General features: G+C 39.0%; 1 protein-coding gene across 1 annotated transcript; it reads right to left on the bottom strand.

Moving 5' to 3' along the window:
- Positions 1-866: 866 nt before the first annotated feature.
- Positions 867-19,436, bottom strand: LOC139118290 (uncharacterized). Its single transcript, XM_070681559.1, has 3 exons — positions 19,356-19,436; positions 1,352-1,523; positions 867-1,053 (listed from the first exon to the last, which is right to left on the bottom strand). Exons 1-3 carry the CDS (start codon positions 19,418-19,420, stop codon positions 883-885), a joined length of 408 nt encoding a protein of 135 aa, XP_070537660.1. The 5' UTR covers positions 19,421-19,436; the 3' UTR covers positions 867-882.
- Positions 19,437-24,691: the final 5,255 nt, after the last annotated feature.

The raw sequence follows: 24,691 nt of genomic DNA, 5'->3' as shown, positions 1-24,691 counted from the left end.
AAAAACAGTTTTAGGTAGTCCGCGCCTCAAGACTTAAACTATTGCTCGTTTTCCTCAACGAAACTTTCAAACATTGTTTTTACAAATCATGAACGTGGATCTGGGCTCACCTGTAAAAACTTTGGCATTATACAAGCGGCCTGAGATTTTCCAAAAGTTAACGATTTTGACACTCATAATAGCCGCTATCTCTGTCATTTCTCTATTGGGATAATAAAATTCCCGATTTTCACAAAGCTAAGCCGGTGAAACTTGATTTCCACCTTAACTTCAGAATGAGCACTAACAAATGGTAGGCCAAAAGGCAAGGAGAATATGCTGTAAAAGCAGTTCCTGAGTTGTGTTCTATCTTAAGGAAGTGTGCGCCTCGAAAGTGAAAGACTTAAACTTTTGGTCAAACTTCAAAAATAAAACTTTCAACCATGTTCTTAAAAAATAAATAAAAATAAAAATCAGGGGTCATTGTGCAAAATTTTTAACAAGCGAAACAAATTACGTAACATTTTGCGATATTTGAAATTCAAAATGGCCGCCATTCTTGTGTTAGCTCAATGGGAAAAATCAATTTTGGGTGTCCCAAAACTATGACGGTGAAAGTTTTTCTTTTCCAAAGAGCTTTAAAATGAGCCCCCACACGTGGTAGGCCAGAAAAGAATTGTAGAAATGTGAGAGTCCAAATATCTGTCCCCGAGGCGCGTTCTACCTTAAGATAAAAACATTGTCGAGTCGTTCAAATTCAAGGAAAATATATTTAGTTTTCTGAATGAATAGCCTCTTAATATTCGAGCACGTGCGCATCTCTTTGGCGTAGGTGATCAGGTGTACGTCCATCTTGAAAATGTCTAACTTGATTACTTCCAAGCTTGAATGCGGAACCTCGTCTCAATAATCGGGTCCAATATAATCGGGTATCAGGAAAACGAGGAAGTAAACGAGTAACGTAGCGCCTGGGATGATGATGCCACAGATTACGGAAGCTATCGTTAAATTCCGAGCTGACGCAGATGAGGCCTCTGCTTGTTGTAGATTTCCAGCCTTAATAGCGTTCTGAGCCTATTGATAAAATGGGATATTGAAAAGGACATATTTATGTACATTCAATTTAAAAATTTTGCTTCCGATATCAGCTTGGATAGATTTCTTACAACTCATATAATACCAGTACAGCATTAATAGTGTCTATTGCACGTTTAATGTACATTATCACTTTGTTCATTTCATATTTTCTAACGTTACTTTTTGAGCCAGTCTTTGTTTTTGTGTTGATATAATCTTACATCATTCTTGCTTCTGGATCTTCATGATAAAGGTGATGGAATCAACAGTGATTGAAAACAGGTGTTGTTCTTACTTCCGATGCCTTCAGGATTGCGGCCAGTCCAAGGGCCAACAGCAAAACAGACACGCCAACACTGCAGGAATCATACAAGTGTTCGGGGGTTATCCATCTGCTGAGCACCATACCTATATTGAACGTGAACGTCGTTTGGCTCTGATGCGGTCTGAGGGGAGACAAAAAGAAGCTGCAGAGAGAAGAAGATGTTATCATTTGAGATAAACACGAAAACTGCACGTGGTACGCCCTCGGGCGAGAACCTACCAGTGGACTATGATATGTTGTCCTACCATGATGATTCCATGATGAAAACTCAGTTTACTGGGCGTGTAAATCGATTGAAAATATGACAAGGGCAACTTTAGACATCGATAGACTGATCATCGGTCTTTAAAATGTTGGTAAAACACTGTAAGTCGGAGAGGGGTTTCGAGCAGTTCAATATTCGAAGCCGTCAAAAACTGATGGTTCAACGGTTTACCCCACTTTCACTCCTAGCTGGTCTATATACATTTCCTTAAAGGTGACCTGGAAGCCAGCTATAAATAGATATACTGTGATGGCGGCGTTCACTATGAAAAGGACAGTTGACACTCAGTAGTAGACACGTTCCCGAGAATGTGACTTTTCGATCACAGAGTCAATCCTACGGACGTGCCACCCAGTTGGATATTCGGTAATCTCTATCCCTCCATCAAATGGTTGTGCAAACCGGAGCACCAAGTCAGTGGTTTTGCATTGCTAATCTGTATTCCTGTTGATTGTACGTGTAAATAGAATAAATCATTGTCAATGGATCCATAGAGGAAGAAAATGATATCGTAAAATTGAGGAAAAAGCCATACTGCCAAGCTCTTCAGTTCAGACCAAGCGTTCCAAGCAAATTTACAGCACCAAGGTCTCTATCTTCATGGCTACATGTTCATCACAACACATTTAAACTTTACCAAACTTGTAGTACATTCATGTTAAAAATATAAAAAAACTTTCATATATGTTATACACAAGTGCTCTCTTTTTGGACGAAGTGGTGGTCCTAGAAACGACCATTTGGCGTATCCTGAGAATGTCTGTTTTGTGGCGTGTATGTGTGTGCAATATTTTGCACGATGTGGGTTCAGGCCCTCCAATGGCTTGACCGAATTTGGATACATCTTCCGGACAGGAAATGTCATGCCGATCTAGCGAAGGGTTTAAATTTATGAAGGGAACCTCCTACAGACAGTTAGGTTTTTGTGTCGGTCGAGTCAGGAGAGACATGGTTACTCTGTGAGGCAGAGTATTACAATTGGAGAGGGCATTGAGGATAAAAACACTTCAATCAATCCACAAAGACGGAGTGAAAGGTCGGTAAATATTGCGCTCACAGTGTCGGTCACTGCATCTTTAACTTTGGCATCGGTCACATTTGTTGCTCTGATATGCCCTGATTTATTTTCAAACATTCTGCACAGGATGACATGGTGATTTCTAAAATGTTGTACACGATATGTCACAATGCCAAATGTATTTTGATTTAATTACTTTTTCACATCCTAAAACAATTGGAACTCCGCCCAGTTCACAATGATCAAGATGAGTAAGAATGACGACGGCGGTCCATCATGGCCTGTTGATTCTCAAAGTCATAGTATTTGCTTTAATGTACTTGTAATATAAGCTGTTAAGGAGGGATTTAGTCAGGGCAATAACTTTTCTACGTTGACAGTCGGAAATACTTAACACGATTGGAACTAATTTGGGATAATTGGATGGTAAAGTAATGTCGATTTAATCTGCAAATGTAACCTCATCTGCTATTTTTTTTAAGTTATATACGCTTGTTTTTATGAGTAATTTGTAATATCGCTACATTCAGCTATAGGGCACCTAACACCTTTGACAAATTTGAAAAATATAAAGATCAAATTATACCATATTAGTTCCAATTGTGGTACTTATAAAAGATTGTAGGTTTGACAAATAGTGTGTTTTTCTCGAAGAGGATTATGAACTACACATTTCTGTTTGTAATATGGTAATGTTGAATTTTCATTGATTTGCTTACTGTGTTTAATGAATCGACTACTGATTGCCTCCTACAATCTGCCGCATCCCTGCCCTTCGGCACCTGTCCTATCTGTCTTGCATCAAGTCCTTTGGCTTGTCAGCGGAGAACTTGTATTCCAATATAATGTGTACACTGATAAGAAATTAATATCTTGCTAATTTGTAAAGTTTATTTCCTGGTTAGTTATAACCAGTCCAAACAAAAGTGATGTGCAGTAGATATACATGTCATGACTGATTCAGGGATGTATGGTCTTGCCTGTTTCGCCGTACGAATGAAATAAATAGATGTGGTCGTCGTTGTGCGATGAAATTACGGTACTGCACTATTTGTGAATCTTTTTTCTCGTCAATCATTCATTGTATGGTCGATTTCTTGTAATCTTTGCTTGCGTTCAGCGGTCTTTGATTTTGATAAATCACTGTCACTCCAAAAAGAGTGCCGCAAGAGTGACCGTACCAAAACATGGGCGAGAAACAAGAGCGACCACTGCCATATCTGGTCACCATCATTGTGATGTGCTCACTTTTGGCCTGAAGTACCATTCAACGTTGCCGATACAAATTATTACACTATGCATGGAGAAATCCCCGGTCATTGACATTCGTACAGATCTTGTAAGTCGAGAGATAACAAACAATCGCGTACGGTATCGACAGTACCTGTGTCACAATGATGTGACCAAAGCTACACGTAGACTGACGACCACGTGCCTTTACAAACGATAATGACGTACAGCAGTATGCGTAGTTCGTCACGTGATGGCGTTCAAACATGGCGGCTGGTTCAAATCGCCCGGACACCAAGACAAACATTGTGAATTCCCGTATAAATGCATCCAAATGTATGTTACACTCCTAAATTACTTCCGCAATACAGAAGAAACATTTAGGCAGCAATTTTATTAAGGAGTGCGCTGTCGAGGGAAAACTGCCTATACCTCATTCTTCAGGGGGAAGAGTGCCAGGCGATGTAACGTTTCGACAGGGAACCCGACGTTATGATCTCTCTGAAACCAAATTGAATTATCCCTAAGATCACCGCCACTGCCCTGTCTCTCATACTGAAAACTCAGATAATAGCTTTGACATGCTCAAATTTCAAAAGATTACCTCCAGTGAATGCTTGAATTATTTTGACCTTTTAAATACTGTCATTCAATAATGTCAAATAAGATTGTTATCGGACTATACCTCCTGACATTAGAAATTTTTCTGCTCAATGGTTTCATGGGGAAAGAGAATAACATAATTCAATGCCAAGATAACACAAGAAAATTAAAATGGAATAAGAAATGTTAATTAAGATTACATTTTTGGTAATAAGCCGAAATATTTCAGCCGCCGGCAATTTGTACCTGACAGTCTTGATCCTTTCTTTGCATGACAGAAATGTAATTAAAATGATAATGAAAATTTCTGTACTCAATATTCGAAATTCAAAGATTAAGAACAAAAGATACGACACTCGTGTAACTTAATACATTCATACTCACCGTAAATAACTTTGATTATGTAATTACGATCGATAGGTAGACAAAAAATAATTTTCACATCACAAGATCATAATTGATGCTGCTTAAAGGTATGATAATACTATTCAAGTTTTTTTTTATTTGATCTACGATTTGGAAATTACCTTTCTCTCATTTTTTATTCAAATTCCTGACATGAGAATCAAGATTCTCACTTTGTTAATACTCAGAGAATGATGGTTGAAGTTTAGATAACAGATCAAACATTCCCACCTGTGAGTTTTGACTGAAGATGTATAAATTCAGGAAAAGAGATTGTGTGAGAGATTTGAGGATGTAACATATTCCAACACAAAATGTGACAATCTTGCTTCGGATGTGTCTTTCTTGTGAGATCTTACTAATCTTCCCTGGAAACCATCCCAGAGATCTTCCTAGGTATACTCCTCCCACCGGATATGATTTCAGAGCGGAAGTCAACCAAATAATACTCTGGATCAAGATTAACCAGCGACCTAACAAAGTAATTGACTCAGAGATGGAAGCATTATCTGTGTGGAAGGAGAAGAAGAAGTTCTGTCGGCGGAGCAAATCATAAAATGTATATTTAGTGCAGCTGTATAGGGCTTGAGAATTTAATCTGTACGAAGTATAAATCTCTGGCTGGCAGTTGTCAAGCTTTAGTCGAGTTACTTCAACATCATTGTAATTGTACTCGGCAGTATTTCACTCATATCTGATTTGCCTTCCTAAACTTTCATAAAGCAAAGTTTCAGATTACAGCGGATTAGAGGAACATTTATGGGATTGCTGGCTCTGGCATTTATATGTATTTTCCCTGGTGTCTTTTGGGTCTTCCTGCTAATTTTTACAAAGTGTACAACATGAAAGATGATGAGTAGATAGGTTTTGTGAAAAACGCTTTTCTTGGGCGATAAAATACCAGGGACGTCAAAGATATTAAAATGGAATAATACCTGTGAATGGTGGGATCAACGGAGTTTTTGTAAGTAAACACTCTTAGGTTAGATTTCAATTTGTCTTGGGTCTGATATCTACCCCGGTTCACATGTGGGAATTACGGCAAAAACAGGCTGACTAAGAGGGAGACATTAATTACTATCTTTGTGAAGCTGTTGCAGAGCACCATGAAAATTGCAAGAAAAGTTGAAGTATGATTTAAAAAAGGTTGAGCGCTTGATTTTGTGTCTTGGCTCGCAGCGGATGCAAACATAAAGTGAAGAGAAAATACGCAATACAGAAGACATTATTTGAAAAAAACAACACAATCAATAGGAATACATATTAAATTGATTTAAAAGATGCAGTGTTTCGCATCTGTTGATTCATTTGACAAACGTGGCAAACAAACACTCATCACTGATAAAGATACGACTACTCATAAAATGTCCTCGGTGTCATCAAAAAAACTAAAGAGGGGAAAACTGCATTTTAAAATTGCTCCTAAGAAAATAAAATCCATTAAAGTATGCATTTCACATTAATGCAGGATGGAATGAAAAGTTTTTTTATCATCATGGGTTAGAATGTATATTTTTTTTTCACTTTATCTGTGCTTTAAGTGTAGCGTTTAAAAGTATATGTATTCCGATTCTCCCATTTAGTATGCAATGAGACCTCCGACAAAGTGTACAGGATCGCAACTTGTTGTCTTGGCAACTACTAAATTCTCACATAGTTAATACCATAGGGGGTCGTACAAATGTCCGTCCCAAGGGGTAGGGGCGGAGCTAGGGGTGTCTTGGTCTCAGCGTAGGTTTCTTCTTGCTATGGTTTATTTTATTTTAATACGTTTGACTATAATATGTATTGCCAATAAAGATTTATACTGCCAACATTTGTTGTCTTTGTCTTATGTTAGAACTGGTTTTGTAACGATTTCTTTTTCTCCGTCCGCATCGCTGTATCACTTGTTTGCCCTTTGACAATCTTATGAGAACTTTTATCACTGTGCTGCGTCTATTATCTGATGTGTTTGATTGCCTGATTCGCCAAAGCAAGCAAGGGTAAATTACTAATCTGTGGACGCTGTTAACAAATTATCACAGGATTCACTTTGACAAAGTCAACATCGAACGCACCAGCAAGGTATAACAAAAGGCCTTTTGCTGAGACTAGACACCCCTAGCCCACCCCTACTCCTGGGGACGGACATTTGTATGACCCATATGCTAATACGGCACTGAATTTTCTTTTTGTTTGGAAAGCCAACACTCACAGCTAATATTTGGTATACTGTTTCGTTTTGCGTAAGGCGATGTGTAGATAGAAACAAAGTATGATATACAAAGTGATATACTGTGATGTGCTAACACAGTGTATTGCTTTGAGTAAGCCGAGGACAAAGAGGACAAGGGTGACATATTGTAAAGTTTTGAACAAATGTTTTCTGTGGGATCCCGTGTTGATGTTTTTCCCTGTTTTGCATGTGATGATATGTACCATAGACCCTTCAGAGGGTCTATGCATGTACAAAAAAGCAACAACATTACATTCTGAGAGTGGTGTACTGCAATACACCATTGTTCTGAAGTTACAATCAAAGATAGCGTAAGGACATGTTTTAACCCTTGTCAATTAAAATGTTGCCCCGAATGCAGTGCTGCCCGCCTTTAAACGTCATATTATATTGGGGGTCAAGAGCTGCAGTAAAACATACATGTATAATGATACAAGCATCGCAATGACATACTGAGATGGAGTCGAATGTGAGGCAGTGGATATTTTATATCCTGTTGTCGTCAAAGTACCCGAGTCTGATTTGCTGGACTTAAAGATAAAGGCTGCAGTCAAAACTTACTTTGTAGCTACAGAACAGAACCAAATGGCACTCCTGCACCCAACTTTTGTAACGCAGTTTGATGCTGTGAGTACGACACACGAATGGCAACAAAAGCCAACAATGGTAGAATACGGACCGCACCTTGCTACAAACCACAATAAGGTTTGCTGTTGTAGCTTGTTGTTTATACCCAGCTATCAATTGTACTGTATAGTGTAAGTTTGTCAAGCTTTTGTTTTCAAAGAACAACAAAAGTGTGCAAATGAGTGGATTCGACTTTTTGTTAATGTTTTGATCCACAGTTTGAAAATCTTATAAGAATAAAAAAACTTAAAAGTTTATGAAAATTTTCCTGCTCATTTATATCACACACCATCAACAAAGACAGTGTACCACAATGTCGACAAATTGCCCGCTAACTTTCTGTCAACTGAAAGAAAACCTACAACAGTTAGCGATAAGATTATACACGTACATATGATAATATACAACAATGGGCAAAAACAGGTGGCATACCAATTATTATGCAAATGAATAATTGCATATTCAAAACAGATTCAAATGGATCACTTTGAATACTTATGGCTATCATCTCTAAAAACGCAAAGTTAAGAGATGAACTTCACTAATGGTTCAAGTTTACGAAGTATTTCTGGAAAGAAAAAAGTTTTCTCGCATGGAAAAAAAAATCCACGCAGGAAAGAAAATTGCATAATGACCATAAAGGCAAGTTTTCTAAAGAAATATGCTTTGTAAGTGATGGTCATTGGATTAGAGAAATTACCAGGAAAATAATATCAGGCATTTGAGATGGAAAAAAATGCGAAAAAAATCAATGGTGATGATAAAAACTAAGAAGAGGTGAACGCTCACTTGTCCCTGAAGTTTCTTCCCAAAGTCCTGGAGGAGCTGAGTGAGAGAATAGACTGTGGAGAGTACTGGGAAGTCTGCTAAAAACGGCAGCTTGTACTCAGACCATCTTCTTTTCCTCCCTATATCTCTCTCTATTTTCATCAGTGTAAAGGCCCTCTAGAGTTGAAATGTAGAAAGTCACTACATTACAGAGATTGCGATTCACGGTTGAACTTAACATCCTTATTTTGCCCGACTCTTTGGAGGCAAAAAGGGACAAAATTTGACAATTATCGTGACTTTTGGACACGATTAGTTAAGTTAGGGCAGCCACACCGTGACTATCATATCAGCTTCTCCTATCTCTGTATTTACGGCCCATTAAAAATATTGCAGAGCTTCCGCAGTGAAATACAGGAATTCCTTTATTATCCTTCATTATTTGTATGTAGGAAAGCCGGTTCTATCCAGTTTCATTCCCGTAGAACTCACAAGCCTTTAAAGGCGCCCTTCTCAATCCCAGGTTCTCGCATTAGCAAATGTGTCAACCGCCCATTAACAGTTTGTCATTCTTTTGTTTTCCATTGAATATTTATCAAGGATATAATATTTATGTTAGATAAATCTGATAATTGAGTGGGGGCTTTAAAGTAAAGTGCTAATATTGTATAATTTTTTTCCTTTAATTCCATCAATTATTCTTTGACAAGTACATTTACACTGTAGCGTTCGTGTTAAAACTGCAATGCGGCCGCAAACAAACAATCGAATAACCACTGTAAAGTCTCACAGAGCGAAAGGGAGAGAAATTTGCAAAGCAACAGGAAAATCATGGATGGCCTCACTTTGAAGTTGTGATGGATTGGCGAGAAACTAATCAAGACGACGCGGAAGGCATTACGAAAAGAAGAGAAGTTTTTTCGTCGTTTACAAGCAAAGTGTACTGTACATGCACTTTCCGTGTTACTGTGAACGTGAATGTAATTGTCATTAAAGTTCCTCGTCGGGGCGAATCTAGCCACTAAAGGTATGGCCTCATGGTCTCAACCTAATTATCGACATTTTATCGGATTTACTACGAGACACATCGAGCTTCTCAAATCATTAAATGAGGACAGACTGCCAGCTCCAAGCTCATTACCTGGGTATCGGATGTCAGAGGTCTGTAAGGTGGCGGTTGTTGTTTCACGGGCAGACCACCTTCTAACAAAAACTCTGTTGGTGAGAAAAAACAGACAGAAAACTGGTTTCTACCTGCTACATAATATGATCAGGCAAGCATTTGCGTGATGTAGTTGGCGCGTTTAATCATCGTATTGTTAGATACAATAAGGAAGTTGAACACATTTTACCCCGGTGGTTCCAGGAAGTAAAAAAGTAAGTAAAATTCACTCCGGAAAGTGAAGACATAAAGGGATGAGAGAAGAATATTCCCGGCACCTTAGTAGCCATATAGCTGGACTATACCACTGTTTTGAGACATGTTAAAATCAAATGGTTCGGGAGCTAAACCAAGTGCGTCTGCCTTCTTCGACTGCGCGCACGTGTTTATTGTTAAAAACGTATGACGTGATTCGGGTCGAATGTAGATGGGATCACGTGACGTCCGGTCATTAATTTCGATTTGATTAAAAAGCAAAAGTACTTCATCGGAAACCTCAGCCATCTGTCCTCTACTCCTCCTCTCCCCGTCTAAGGGAATAGAAAAGCTGCAGACCGTCCCCTCCCCACTTCATGTATAAAGAACTTTCTATGTATGGAAGACCGGTCACGACATGCGACATGCGACCTGCGACTTCAAAACTGCGACCTGCGTCCTGCGAGTTTGAAACATGCGACCTGCGACTTCGGCATTTAGACCTAGGTGTAACCTGCGACTTCACAACAGCGACCTGCGTGTTTGTCAAACTGCGACCTGCGACTTCACAACTGCGACATGCGACAACAACACGTAACGTTTCATGGTGTTTTCCTCAGTATTAGATTGGAGGCGTCTTGCGTGAACTTTAATCCTTTGAGCGCCAAAGTCTATTTTTGTCCCCTTTAAATAATAAACCCCTGTCAATTTTTCTCCAATTTTTGCAAAAAATTTGGGAAAAACCTGTAGCCAATGAAATGTGATGTCGATTTGGTCCAAAATTAATACAATTGGTAAAATTTTGCACTAAAATTTTGGTGGGAGAAAATTACAGCGCTCAAAGGGTAAAACGTGGAAAGGAGATTTAACGTTCAACATCGATCAATTAATAAGCCATTGCTTTCGCTTTGGTAAATCGTTCACCAAGTCTGGCAAAACTCAATTCATGTACACACAAGTTCAGTCATTTCATCTGGAGAGATAATTTTATGACGGAAATGTTGACAGTACGTTGGTTAATGCATGGAAAATAATATGCTACGTGATAGGCATTTATATGTTTATATTATAATTTCAAATTATTTTAGATATTCTTCGTCTGCCTTACCTCGCTTCTTTCCTTATGTTATCGACAAACTTTTTGATTTTTAGATATCTCTGGTATTTATCCTCATTTCACAGTGGTATAACCATTTAGCTGTCTGTTTAATTCATCAGTTGCCCCCCCCCCCCCCCCGTATCATAACTGCGTCGGTGTCATTGCAAACATTCGAATTTTCAGTTATTGTCGTTCATTTTCTAACATTTCCAGTTTTGTTCCAATTCTCCAGTGATTGATCATCGGATGTTGCCATCTTTTCGTCTAATTTCATTTTTACTTTTCGTCAAAAAATCGAATTGATCCAACTTTTGTTCAGTTGGAAAAATAAAAATATTCTTACTGGTTTACTTCGGACTACATTTGTCTACACAAATAACATATGCAAAGTAAAGCAGTTAAAATAATACTGATACAGAAGTGCAAACATATTTGCCAACCATGAATAGCCAGTGACCGACTTTCTTTATAGATAACGCGAGTTAAAACTGTAAAACAGGACATCATTAAACCCTCCTACAATCCTATTTTCAGCCTAATATGTACATACTATAATATGTACATATTATTTTTTGTGTGTATATAATATTTTAGATCATGTGGGCAGAAAAGTTCCAGAAACTAACACTGATGTAGACGTTTAAAACCCTATTGCTATTGCATTATTTCAGATCAGTTTGCCTTTCGTAAGAAGGAAAATAAATTTGTACTCTTCGTTTGTGGAATTCTCTACCGTCACAGCTTCATGCACTTCTATCGCTGGTTGAATTCTTTCGCTGGCCGATTTTTGCGTAGGCCAGCGGTGCGAAAATTATGCTCTGGTCGCGAGAATGCGGTAAACCGGCTGTTTTAATATAGTGCAATGGTGTCCCTCGTGTTTTTCAGGCTCGTGTTCAGAGCAATGGTGCGAACAAATCAAGACTGATATCGCAGTTTGACAAACACGCAGGAGCAGGTCGCTGTTGTGAAGTCGCAGGTTGCTACACCTTGGTCTAAATGCCGAAGTCGCAGGTCGCATGTTTCAAACTCGCAGGACGCAGGTCGCAGTTTTGAAGTCGCAGGTCGCATGTCGCATGTCGTGACCGGTCTTCCATACTATTGCCTGTCCATGCAACATAAATTTGCCTTCATCCGCTCTTTCACGTTGCTAACCCCCCCGCAAGCAACCGAATCCCTACGCTTTGTCTACTTTGTCTTGTGACTGCTAGTACAGCTGACGGATGTGATACACGGGAGTACATTGGAACCAAAAACACAGCCAGTGCTGAAATAAATGAAGAAGTGTTACCGTTCAAATTAATTTTTTGTGTCACAATCCAGGCCAGCATGACTATAATGTAAAAACTATCAAAATACGTCAATCTATATTCTGTCCTTGCTACCGACCAGTTTCTTTGATAATTTTGATTTCCTGTTTGCACCTTCTTTAGGCCTTCAAGCTAAGCAAGTCAAAGCAATATTTATTTTGGACGCCCCAACGAAGGAACGTTTCCAAGTAACATAGCTATGATCCCGCCAGGAGTCGCTAAACGAACTCACTAGTACCGTGCATGGATCTGCTAGAGCAGCTCGGTATGTCGTGAAGTCTAACCGGGAATCATGCTTTTCAGACTCTGGTGCATTTACAAAAATGAACTGGTATGCGACACCGTATAGATGACTGCCAAGAACAGCCAACCCCGGTGATCTTGCTCGGTTATCAGGCAAGCCATCGGGCAAAACTGTGTAAAAATGTGATTGGGTTAAGCGACACCGAGAACGATATGGGCTTCAGATTTACACCTACAAGCTATACAAGCAATATTTTCATGTGGGTTCGGGTAGGGATACGAGGAGCCAGAGTGTACAATATAGCGTAGTTTCTTTGTTCAATTCGAGCGGGGCTGATTTGAAAATCGTGACATAGATGTATAAGACGTGCAAGTACTAGAAGACAAAAACTGGAACCATTCATCGGCTTTGCAGTGAGAACATTTAATATTTCGTGGGGAGACAAGAAAGTGTTCTGAAGAAAGAGCTTTCTCAGTTTGAAATACTTCGGTTGTTGTGGCTGAAAGAGAATTTTTCATTACTTGTGTTTGGATAGTGTCATCATCTTTGCTTTAAACAGGAACTGTCCCTAATCTATGCAAACGTAAAACAGCCATGCTACCTACTGTTTACAAAGTATTATGATTTTGTTGCCTGGTTGTGCTTACAGATCTATCTTAGCCATGATGGAAAGATAAATCGAATGAAATATTGCGTGGTCCACTTTCGTGGATTAAAGCTGTGTGTAATATTCGAAAAGGTGGCTGGTTTCCTAGTTGTTACCGACGTAATCACAAAGAAACGATCAATATGGGTTTCAGTACAGACTACAGCCAAAATTAAGAATTCTGTATAATCACATTGGTCATATTGTTTCATATGGTAGTTCGAATTTTTTAGCCTAATTCTTGATAGAGCTATACGTATAACATAGTACTGGCTCTTTTATCGATAACAACGACCATAAAATCATGTTGCTGAAAATTGATCATGTGCCTCCAGCTGTTGTTCCAAAGTTGCTGAGTCATAATATGTCAGGGGACACATATTGCCACAGACATTTTTCTTTGCCTATGATAATCTTACGGCCCTGATACGGGTTTTGCGGACCGAGGTTGTACGGCGGAAGGGCCTGAGCGTGCGAGGGCCCGTACGCCGTACGACCGAGGTCCGCAAAACCCGTATCTGGGTCGTTAAAGGTTTATCATATACCTTACTAAGCGGTGTGTGATGTGTTTCAGTATTTATCAAGAAAATTTTGTTAAAGTTATGGGCGTAAATTAAAAAAAAAATCATGAGCCACGCAACTTTGCGGATTAATATGTACGATGTTGTCATTGTTCTGTTGTGGAACGCGTCGCCAGCTTGTTCTATGCGAACGCCAATCAGTGCGGACGCAGATACCGAGACGCGCAAAATCGATTTTCCTTCGTGGGTGGTATGGAACGCGAAAATTTCAAAAAAAATCACTAAATCTAGCGCTACACATTGTAAAGAAATATCGCCTGTAGTTCATCGAGAATTCAACTTATGTTAATTATAACTAGGCGAATTGAAAGATAAATAGTTAGATTTACCAAATCGTACATTATTTAGTGTCTTATTAGTTTATATCGCTGAAAAATCGCGAAGTCAAAATGTTGTCTCGTGCGTTTTGACAGAAAATACAACTCATTCACTCCTGAATTTTCCGGTCATGCTCATTACATGTTTCTTCTCCAAGTTCGATTTTGTCACTGTCCTTTTACACAGATATCCGACTTAAACGCTATGCCCTCAGTTTTGGCGATAAGGCCGTGAGACGGAAATGTTAACTTAAAATAGCACTGACAGGTACAGGTAAACCTTGCAAATCCCTAAAATAACAGCTAAAGCGCATGCGTGAAGGTTGCCCTCTAGCGACGATACTCATTGTAGCGTTTCTCAAATATAATTTTTACTATAACCCAAACGGGATTCGAACCCCCCACACACTCACAGCAACATCGCCTAGCTGCTAGGCCTCACACAAAACCAGTCGGCTACCGTTTACCGTTTCTCATCCTGAACTTTTGCGCCGGAGAAAGTATCTCCCTTATAAAAGTGCAGAAAATTAAGCATAAAAAATGAGGCGATTTACTGAAGCCTTGTATCTCTAAATTTACTAAAAAAACATAAATGAACTATTACTGATTGTCACTGATTTTTCTGAAATGCACACTTGCATATTGAGCCAGAAAGGGGAAAAAATTACAAGTATCACAGCTTCAAGGCTATACCTGAGTACAGGTTTAATTAATGATGAGGTTATGCGATTTACCTAAACTAAAATACGTATTTTTTATAAATCTTTTACAATTTGATGCAATAAGTATCTTATAACAATACAACAACAATAGACCCTATAAACTTTATTTTAACTCTATAGCCATGATAGGTATACGCCTCTTTTCACAAGGGTCAAACACAAAGAAAACTTATACACATAAGACAGAGTACAGGATAACAACAACATTACAACACAGACAGGTTTCATGTAAAAGTGTCGAAAACGCTTTGTCGATAAAATTTGTAACAAGCCTGCTTAAAACCTCTAACACTTGTACAACTTCTTATTGCTGAAGGCAAATTGTTGTACAGGTAATTACTCAAAAAGACTGCTTAAATAATTCGGTTCTAGCAAATGTAACTTGTAGAGCTTTATTTCTTTATAAATCTTAAAATCTTTGTGGATCTTTGTACTTCGTTGTTATATCCCGGATGTATGGAGGAGACTGGCCACAACATACCCTTGTAAACAGACACTATTAGGTTGTACTTATAGCGATGGGATAGCAGATACCATTGTAGAAGTGTAAACATTTCAATGGATGAGGTACCAATGTCACAATTCAAAATCAGTCACATTGCCCGCTTTAAAAGACAGTTCAAGTGATCCATATCCTTTTGACTACAACAACCCCAAACACCGAGACCATAATCAAAATATGGTAAAATGAAACTGTTATAAAATTGACGCCTTGCTGAAAACTGGTAAAAATGTTTAAATTCTGGCAAGAAGATACAGATTACTCTTTATTTTTTCACAGTACTATCAACATGTAATGTTTATGAAATGACTCTGAATCTTCCACACCAAGCAGCTTTTCGCTTTCTACCTTTCAATATCACTGTCACCATCTTATGATGGAACTTTGAGTTCATTTTCAACCAAAATTCATAAAATTGCAGCAAATCTAGATTGTAATAATGATTAATGTCTTTATGGCAATAAATCATTGTTGTAATGACATTTCAAAAAGAAATTTAAATGTTTCAGTCTTGTCACGCATAACGTTCACTGGCCGTCAGTCATGTAGTGTTGATCTGAAAGAATAAGTTCACACCACTTATTAATATACATGCATATTAAAAACCAGCAAATTTATCATTTATTATACATGTGTTTTAAAAGTATTTGTCAATGATTATTTATCAAGTCCTCACTCAATTGTTAGGACAATTAGTGCGTAAATTGTATAAAGAATGACACTCTTTGAAAATTATCACTTCAATGATATACATGCATGATATATTAACAGATATCAGTAGCAGATATTGTTATATAAAACAGGATTTTCACAAAACATCCTTCCATATCAAGCTGTTCTGTGGAATCGTCCGACTTGAAAAACTCATTTGTTTCTGATAGGATCTCATCTCACAAACTTAATGCACATCCGATGTGAACTCCCAATAGACTCCCTATACTTGATATGAACTTCAGCCTAATTAGTATACAGCATCGCCCTCTAGACTCTAATGTGTACAGGTGAAGCTAAAAAAATAGTCACTGCTATGGCTAAAAACGCGGGTCATAGGAAGGGGACTTTGTTTTTTTCATGTTTAATACTACGTCACATTGTAGACACTCAGAGAAAATCAAGAAGAATCGGAAATCGTACTCAAAAATGCAATTAGAAGATCGTTGTTGACGATAAACTATAACAGGTATGGATTCAGAGACGTATTAGAAGCCATCGATGCTGGTTATTGAGTAAACTATAGCTTTTTGACAGGAAAATCCGTCTCCGAACTCGGCTGTACGTGCGTATAGCGGCTATTCCATTTCCCGACTTCCTATGTTTCTAATGCATACCAAAGCGGCCATCGCCGTATATCGAACAGCAAGTGACTGTGGCTCGAGGGTAACTTGCATGGTATTGTTTTTGAAATACCGCGACGGTTATCGCTATTCTGCATGATAATACATTAAGTAAGCGACAGAGGATTGTCAACTGAACGCTTCCCTAACAAATAACTGGATTAAACGACCGTGATACTAAATATGAATATTGTTAACGAAGTTATTATCAATTATATCGCCTGGAAAGTTAATGTACTTCCGGTTTTCAGGTGTCTGCATTTCATACGCTCTCGTACTGTCAAATGACCTCCTCCAGAAGCGATATTCACAAAATCTATTCCTATACATAAACTGTTACGGAAATTTCCAAAATTGTTCAAGATAAGGCCGTGAGACGAAAATGTTAACATCAGAAAGTAGGACATAATACCGACAGCTTTCTCCTAACGATGCAATCCACTATCGTCAGCAATGTCAATTTTCTTTGGGCATATTTACATTATTTAGAGGAGGATTACAACATGAACGGTCAATTTTGATCGGAGACCAGTATTCTTAAAATAAGATTACTTAAAATATTCGATCTCAAACTTACTTGGCGAAATTAAACGAAAATTTGGAGAGCTCCACCTACCTGAACCGTCACCCAGTCAGTCTGATGTTGCTCTGAAGCGCACGCCAGGACCCCTTGGCAACGATGGAATTGGCATAGCATGCTTAGCAACAACGGAAAAATCGCATATCTGCGTCCGCACTGAATGTCACTACAGAATGAGCACAGATGAGTAGTTGATTCTGCTCGTTAAAATACACTTTCTCAGCAAAACATTGAGAGGAGACTATCAAGCACTTGCTTTAAACCAATTTTGATAGGAATAAGATTCGAACTGTCTACAATTTGCTTCAAAACTACGAGCGAAGCGCATAGAAACGGTTCGAATCTCGCGCTGACGTGCTTCGAATGGAATGTACGTGGATAGCAACGCGCGTAGCAACGACAACGAAAAAGTTCGAAAAAGCGCGCACACTACCTTATTTGGGCAAAGTTTGCCTGGGCGTGATACGACAACTTATACACACCTGTAAGATCGCCTTTTCCCATAGGTTTACATGGGTACGTGAATCTAGGTATATGATAATACTGCATAACATATCAAGCCAAGCTCTTTCAGATACTGTATGTTTGAAAGTAGTTTCTCGGCCCAGTGGTGGGCATCTTTTACTCGGCAAGCAACCTAGAAATTCCCACGGTGAGGGCAGGGAGGATACGTTCAATATATGAATGTTTGGCGACGGCGAAATCTTCGAAATTAAGTAAGGAGGAGTGAATCACGCAAGAGCTTTACGAGAGGGCAGTAAGCCCTAATTAAAAAATATGTTTGCAAGAGAATCAGTTCTGGTTACAGTTTTCTCGAGAACGGCTAGTTGTCTGTCCCTGACGTACGCCGTAGACTGGTAACTAGTGACAGGTTTGGAAACGAAGATCATGGCATGGTGGCTGTTCATTGATGAATTGTACGTGAAAACAAGCACGCGCTGTACAAATATTTGCGGCTCAACGAGGAAACTATATGGAAATAATTATTTTAGGATATTTTCCGGGTTTATCCGGTCAATTTTTTGTTATAGACGCTAACACAATCTGTCTATGCGCTCAATCAATAAATCAATCAATGAACTTTTATATAGCACCTCCATCATAAATAGTGTTTCACTCTTTGGCGCTTTATGGTTCGACCCTGTTACGTTGTTGTTGGGTTTTCCGTGTTCCCCGATGTTTAAAAGAATACAGTTTACCTATCCCCCCTCCCTGCCACTGAGGAAAAAAAATGCCTGCCTACTTCCGACAAATCGCTTGCCAAAAAGTTTAGGGCGCCCCTTTATCATAGAGTTGAAATCGAGCTTAGTGTAATGACGCTTCGTGATTGTAGTGTCTAAACCAGCCTGGTCATCTCGTTGTCTTGCGGCTGACAGATTAGGTACTTGCTCAGTAAAACGAACGACAAGAGATTCATAGTAATCAGCAATTTTGTATTCCCTTTCTTTGTCTTTTATGCAACAATTGGCAGGAAATGTCAACAAAAGTAAAGGATGCTACCGGAGCCTTTAAATTATGCCGGGAGACTTGGTTTTCCAATCTTTCGTCCCGGGATAAATATTTGTTTTACATCGTTATACCTGTTTAGTTTTGGCAGTTTAAACATTTGCTTGTCTCCCGATGCAAAACTCAACGTGTCATTTTATTGGTTGTAAATATCAACACCTTTCGCGCCGAATATGCAGAATTCCATCACTGTTCTTGGCTATAAGATATAAATATTACATACGTCAGGAAAGTAGGCAAATTCGACTTTGCTTCCAACCTCAAAAACTACCGAGCCTGGGAGTATCTTTTGCCAAAAGGTTGAGTCTTTATTGTGTACAGTTTAGTTTCCTTATTCCCATCAATCATCCCATTTATCATTTACGTGTTAAAAATGTTATTGTCCATAACAGACAATTCAATCGGACAAATCATAATGTACCTTCTCACAGAAAGTCATGACGACAGTAGCATCCGATATATAAGAGAAGTTTTTGAACTCATTAAATTAGGAAAATTCAAAGACTACTGGCTCCTACCCTGCTGGCTTCTAGCTCACCTTAGACTAGTTGGCTGTGTTGACATGGCCTACGAGGGTCACATAAACACAGACTACCTTCCCACAGGGCTACAATTATTGCAACTAGCTTGCTCCAAACTTCTTACCTGTAAAACGGGTGTCGTCGAAGCAGAGTAGGCTGGCGGGTTTTCATGTATAAGCTGGTTACCATTTAACAACGGCTCTGCTAAGAAGGAAAAAAAAAACAAAAATAGATTCTGGTAGCTACATTATAAGGAAAGAGTCTAGTAATGGAGCTGACGAGTCGATTAACTACCGCATGAACTCCATGCAGTGGAAGTTCTATAACCCTGTCTAAGAAGTAAACGTTGGTCCACAAAATAAAAAAAGGAAAGAGGAAAGAGAATTTTGCGCTATCTTAGCGGCTATGAGCGAACAAATCTTAGGCCCACCTACCCTTTCGAGTGACATGTTGAAATCAAGTGGTTCGAGAGCTAAACTATACACGTCCAGCTTCTGGCGTCAGGGTTCACTTTTTCCTCTTTCGTGCGAAGCGGCTTTGCATATGTGTATCACGTGATTCGCGGCGAGTGATATATGACGTGGCGGTCAATCACTTCGGCTCAGACAAAAGCGCAGAAGTAATTCTCGGGACAGAGGATTCAGGCAATGAAAAGTGATATGTAGTGATTTATAGTGTGACATTCGAGTAGGTGACTGTAAACCGGCCACTTTCCAGAGTTTGTGACCAGAGGTTATCTACATCATGTAACAGCACTGATGTAACGACTGTAATGATGAGTAAAAGTTGGAGGAAAAAATAACAGCTATTCACGTCTACTCCATTCTCCTGACGCCATTTGATTGATTGTGTTTTGCCTCCTGAATTTCCTTTCCCCGGCGTTATCCATTTAAAAGTGAAAATTCCTGAATGTTACCCTTTTCACCTCAAAAGCTCGGTATATCAAGAAAATTGAAATCCTACTCTTGTGTCTGTCAGAATTTTGTTTCGTCCGTAACCCAAGCTCCTGTTGGAGGGGGAACACGGAAGTAGTTTGTGTCCATCATTACGGTAATAAAATCAACAAAAAATTGTGTCAGGATATATACAGTGAGCGTGACCCTTGAAATCGTGAATGTTTGTGTCAATAATCCACGCAAGTGTGAACCTCGCATAAAAGAGGACAGTATGTCTACACTTCACTTGACTACCGAGCATTTTTAAATAAAATCTACCGCTTGCTGGCATTCAAATTGATTTGACAGAAATCTTTACAAGTAAGGCAAAGTGGTATTGGGTAGATCTCCCCGAGAACGGATGTCGAGCTTGTCGAGGATAACCCAAACCTTCGCGCCATATTACGAGAGTTACATGTATGTCGTGCACGGATTGGTTAGGAAGTTCGGGGTGAAATTGACTTAAAAATCGTGTGAATCAGACCCCGATACTGTCTCTGTACTCTGTCCGACACCAAACTGACGACAAGACTGTCTGTAACAGATTGTATAACTCTAATCTTCGGTGATCTTATCCCAAAGCTGGCTTTTACGCAAGGGGTGCAGGTTGTCAGGCAAGACCTCGAGTCAAATGCTGAAATGTGTCAAGCAAGGTGTTAGCTGAACAAACATCTAACAAACATTCCCGAGGAATTACTTCTGCGCGTCTGTTCGAGCCGAAATGATGGGCCGCCACGCCACATGACCGTCATATATAATTCGCCGTGAATCACGTGATACATATACGCAAAGCCGCTTCGCACGAAAGATGAAAAAAGTGCGCCCTGACGCCAGAAGCAGGACGTGTAGTAGTTTAGCTCTCGAACCACTTGATTTCAACATGTCTCTCGAAAAGGGTAGGTGGGCCTGAGATTTTTCGCTCATAGCTGGTAAGGTAACGCAAAATTCTCTTCCCTCTTTCTCTTTTTTATTTTATGGAGCAACGTTTACCTCTTATAACGTATTATGGAACTTCCACGCGTGGCGTTCAACTTCCCTATGTCCTCCAAAATGCGGTAGTTAATCGAATCGTCAGCTCCATTAACTAGACTCTTTCCTTATAATGTAGCAACTAGAATCTAGTTTTCTGGGTTTTTTTCTTCTTAGCAGAGCCTTTGTTAAACGGCAACCAGCTTATACATGAACACCCGCCAGCCTACTCTGCTTCGACGACACCCGTTTTACAGGTAAGGAGTTTGGAGCAAGCTAGTTGCAATAATTGTAGCCCTGTGGGAAGGTAGTCTGTGTTTATGTGACCCTCGTAGGCCATATCAACACAGCCAACTAGTCTAAGTTGAGCTAGAAGCCAGCAGGGTAGGAGCCAGTAGTCTTTGAATTTTCCTAATTTAATGAGTTCAAAAACTTAAGTCTCTTATATAATCGGATGCTACTGTCGTCATGACTTTGCTATGAGAAGGTACATTATGATTTGTCTGTTGAATTGTCTGTTTGGACAATAACATTTTTAACACGTAAATGATAAATGGGATGATTGATGGGAATAAGGAAACTAAACTGTACACAATAAAGACTCAACCTTTTGGCAAAAGATACTCCCAGGCTCGGTAGTTTTTGAGGTTGGAAGCAAAGTCGAATTTGCCTACTTTCCTGACTTATGTAAAATTGATATCTTATAGTCAACAACAATGATGGAATTTCTGCATATTCAGCGCGAAAGGTGTTGATATTTACAACCAATAAAATGACACGTTGAGTTTTGCATCGGGAGACAAGCAAATGTTTAAACTGCCAAAACTAAACAGGTATAACGATGTAAAATAAATATTTATCCCGGATGAAAGATTGGAAAACCCAGTCTCCTTGCATATTTAAAGGCTCCGGTAGCATCCTTTCCTTTTGTTGACAATACCACTTATTATTACCACTTATACATAACAGTACAAGTAATGTATAGATGCAGTAACTGTTGTAAACCGATGACATGTAGGTATAGTTACGAGCTCAAGGTTACAAAATTAGTAACCGGAGGAGCTGCGAAATGGAAGAGTAGGCTCATCAAGGGGCATTGGATACTGTAAGGCATCTACTGGGTGAGTTTGGCGGTTTTAATATGGAAAAGAGAAGTGTTACATATAAGGACATGATGTTTAAGAGAATCAATGAAATCCATATATTGTGATGATGATGATGATGATGATGATGAGATGATGATGATGATGATGATGATGATGATGATGATGATGATGATAGCTAGGGGAAAGTATTTCAGGACTGTATATAGAGCTATACTCTCACCTTCAATTACAGTTCTTACAGACTGAGTTTACAAGTCGTGAAAATCGGTGAAAATCAGGCCTTGCGTCAGAAGTTTTGTTACAGTGTAATACGTTTTGTAAAATTGAACAAGTTATAATTGTAGAGTCCGGGATCATTTTTTTTTCTGAGAAAAGTATTGTCTAGGTAAAACGTACCATTTTACTTTTAGTTTAGTGTCATTCGTAGAGGATTTTTATGAATGTTGCTGGACCCATGGAAGATTACAGTCCAATTTTTAGGTGTTTGTAAATAGGTTATTCTTTGATGTAAATCAATCAATCAATCAATCTTCAGTCAACTGACTTGTGCTTTTATTGTTATGTATTCTTCATGCCAAATGAACAATAAAAATGGGCGGTTGTGTCGACTCTGACTGTAGATGTATTCGCAGTACTATGCATCTCCAGTCTGCGATCTAACTCAAACAGTTGTTTTGTCTCTTCCCCTCGGTCAAACACACATTTACGTTAAACTTCACAAGAAAATTGTTCACCAATCAACATTGTTATCTTTAATGCAGATAATTCAGGTAAAGGACCGTCAGTTGTTGCAAAGAAAGTGAAGGTATTCCATCTACAACTTAGGAGCTGTATCACTCAAGAGCAAAGTTGTCATTCATCTGTTTTAACACGGGTTTTTATGGAGAGTTCATTGACCATGTTATTCATGACTCCATCACACATTACAAACTTTTGTACACGATGTGGAGCACATGTGGTGCATCCTATATGCGCTGATTCTATAAATTTGTTTTGTAGGAAATCAATGGTGGAAGACGTCTCTTTGCCAGAGATGGTCTCTACGGACATGGTGCTCCCCTTGTTAGGTGTATGCTTTCCGAAGAAAACCTAAACTACATTTCACTGTAAATGTAGATTCTCTTTGAAAGACTACACATCCAACAACTTACCTTATTACAAAGCTAATGAACCCTTATTTTAAACGGGAACTTACAGGACCGTTGGCGCACAATAGGGGGATTACTGATGATGCAGCCATTTGCATACACTGGGCGGGACTTTTGACTTCTCATAACATCGCTTTGACCGTATAATAAATTTGAATAACCATGATTGGCACTTTTGTGACATATGCAAAGAGGGGTCAAATAGTCATGGAGGGAACACATTTTGATACATATGCGTTCTCAGACAAAAAAGGGAAAATTTTTCAGTATTATTTTCGCTTCAAGTTTAGTCGCTATATATTCACATACATCATATGCAAGATTCAATGACAACAAAAGCCTGAAACATTACAAAAGCATGTGATTTGGGACCAAACACGGCACGTCTGATCAGTAACATTTTATTTTTGATTTGAACTATTTCGATTCTCCATTTGCAGCAGCACATGTACGGTTACAACCGTCATGTGATCACCGGAGTGTGCTTGTAAACTTGTCGGGACGTTGTTCAAAAGAAAAAGCATTTTGTATTTAGCAGCTGCAGCTCGGGATTTTTCAAGATAAACAACCATTATATATTTCCTACGTCTTTGAAACGGGGATAATGATTACGGTAATCTTACCTGTGATGAAAATTTGTGAACGTCTTTGCAATGTGTTCCCACGATGAGTGTGAACTGATTCTTATTAAGTAAAAATCGTCAAAGATGGTCCAATGGCCGTGATAAATAGACTCGGGTGCAAAAATCATTGTGAGGAAGATGGTAAGAAATTCACATTGCGATATTTACTGTCGTATTTCTCAACAGGAATAACCCATCTTTTACGCATTGTGCATAAGAAGAGCAAGGTGTTCGGCAGTCAATTGCTTCTATCATAATAATCTTGATCGCAGCTATCAGCTAGGCGAGAACACAGCGGGTACTTATAACCTCGCAAAATTATTGATATTATGTCTTTGTGTTGAAAATTTTCGATCGAAGGCAGCAGCTCAAATCAACAGCCGTGGTATATTGGGAATCATGTTTATCACTGGACGCAGAACTACTTTGATATCAACATTACGTTCTGTACCAATGTACGTCCCTGGAAATTATAGAGTCAGCTGTGGCATCGGCAGTTACACATTAGTCGTATTCTTTTCTTATTCTGCCCCGTCTTTTGTAACGTCCAGAAATTTCAAAGCTAGAAATTTTTACCTTGACATATAACAAAGTGACCTTGCACACTAATGATAATTCCACTGTTTCCGTTGGGGTTTGTTGGTTTATGGTTTGCCCCGTGGCCCCGGTAAAATCTTTT

The sequence above is a fragment of the Ptychodera flava genome, chromosome 19 (genome assembly GCF_041260155.1).
Source record: "Ptychodera flava strain L36383 chromosome 19, AS_Pfla_20210202, whole genome shotgun sequence".
NCBI lineage: Eukaryota > Metazoa > Hemichordata > Enteropneusta > Ptychoderidae > Ptychodera > Ptychodera flava.
The sequence above is the reverse complement of the archived record's forward strand: the minus strand, read 5'-3'. Positions and strand labels throughout refer to the sequence as shown.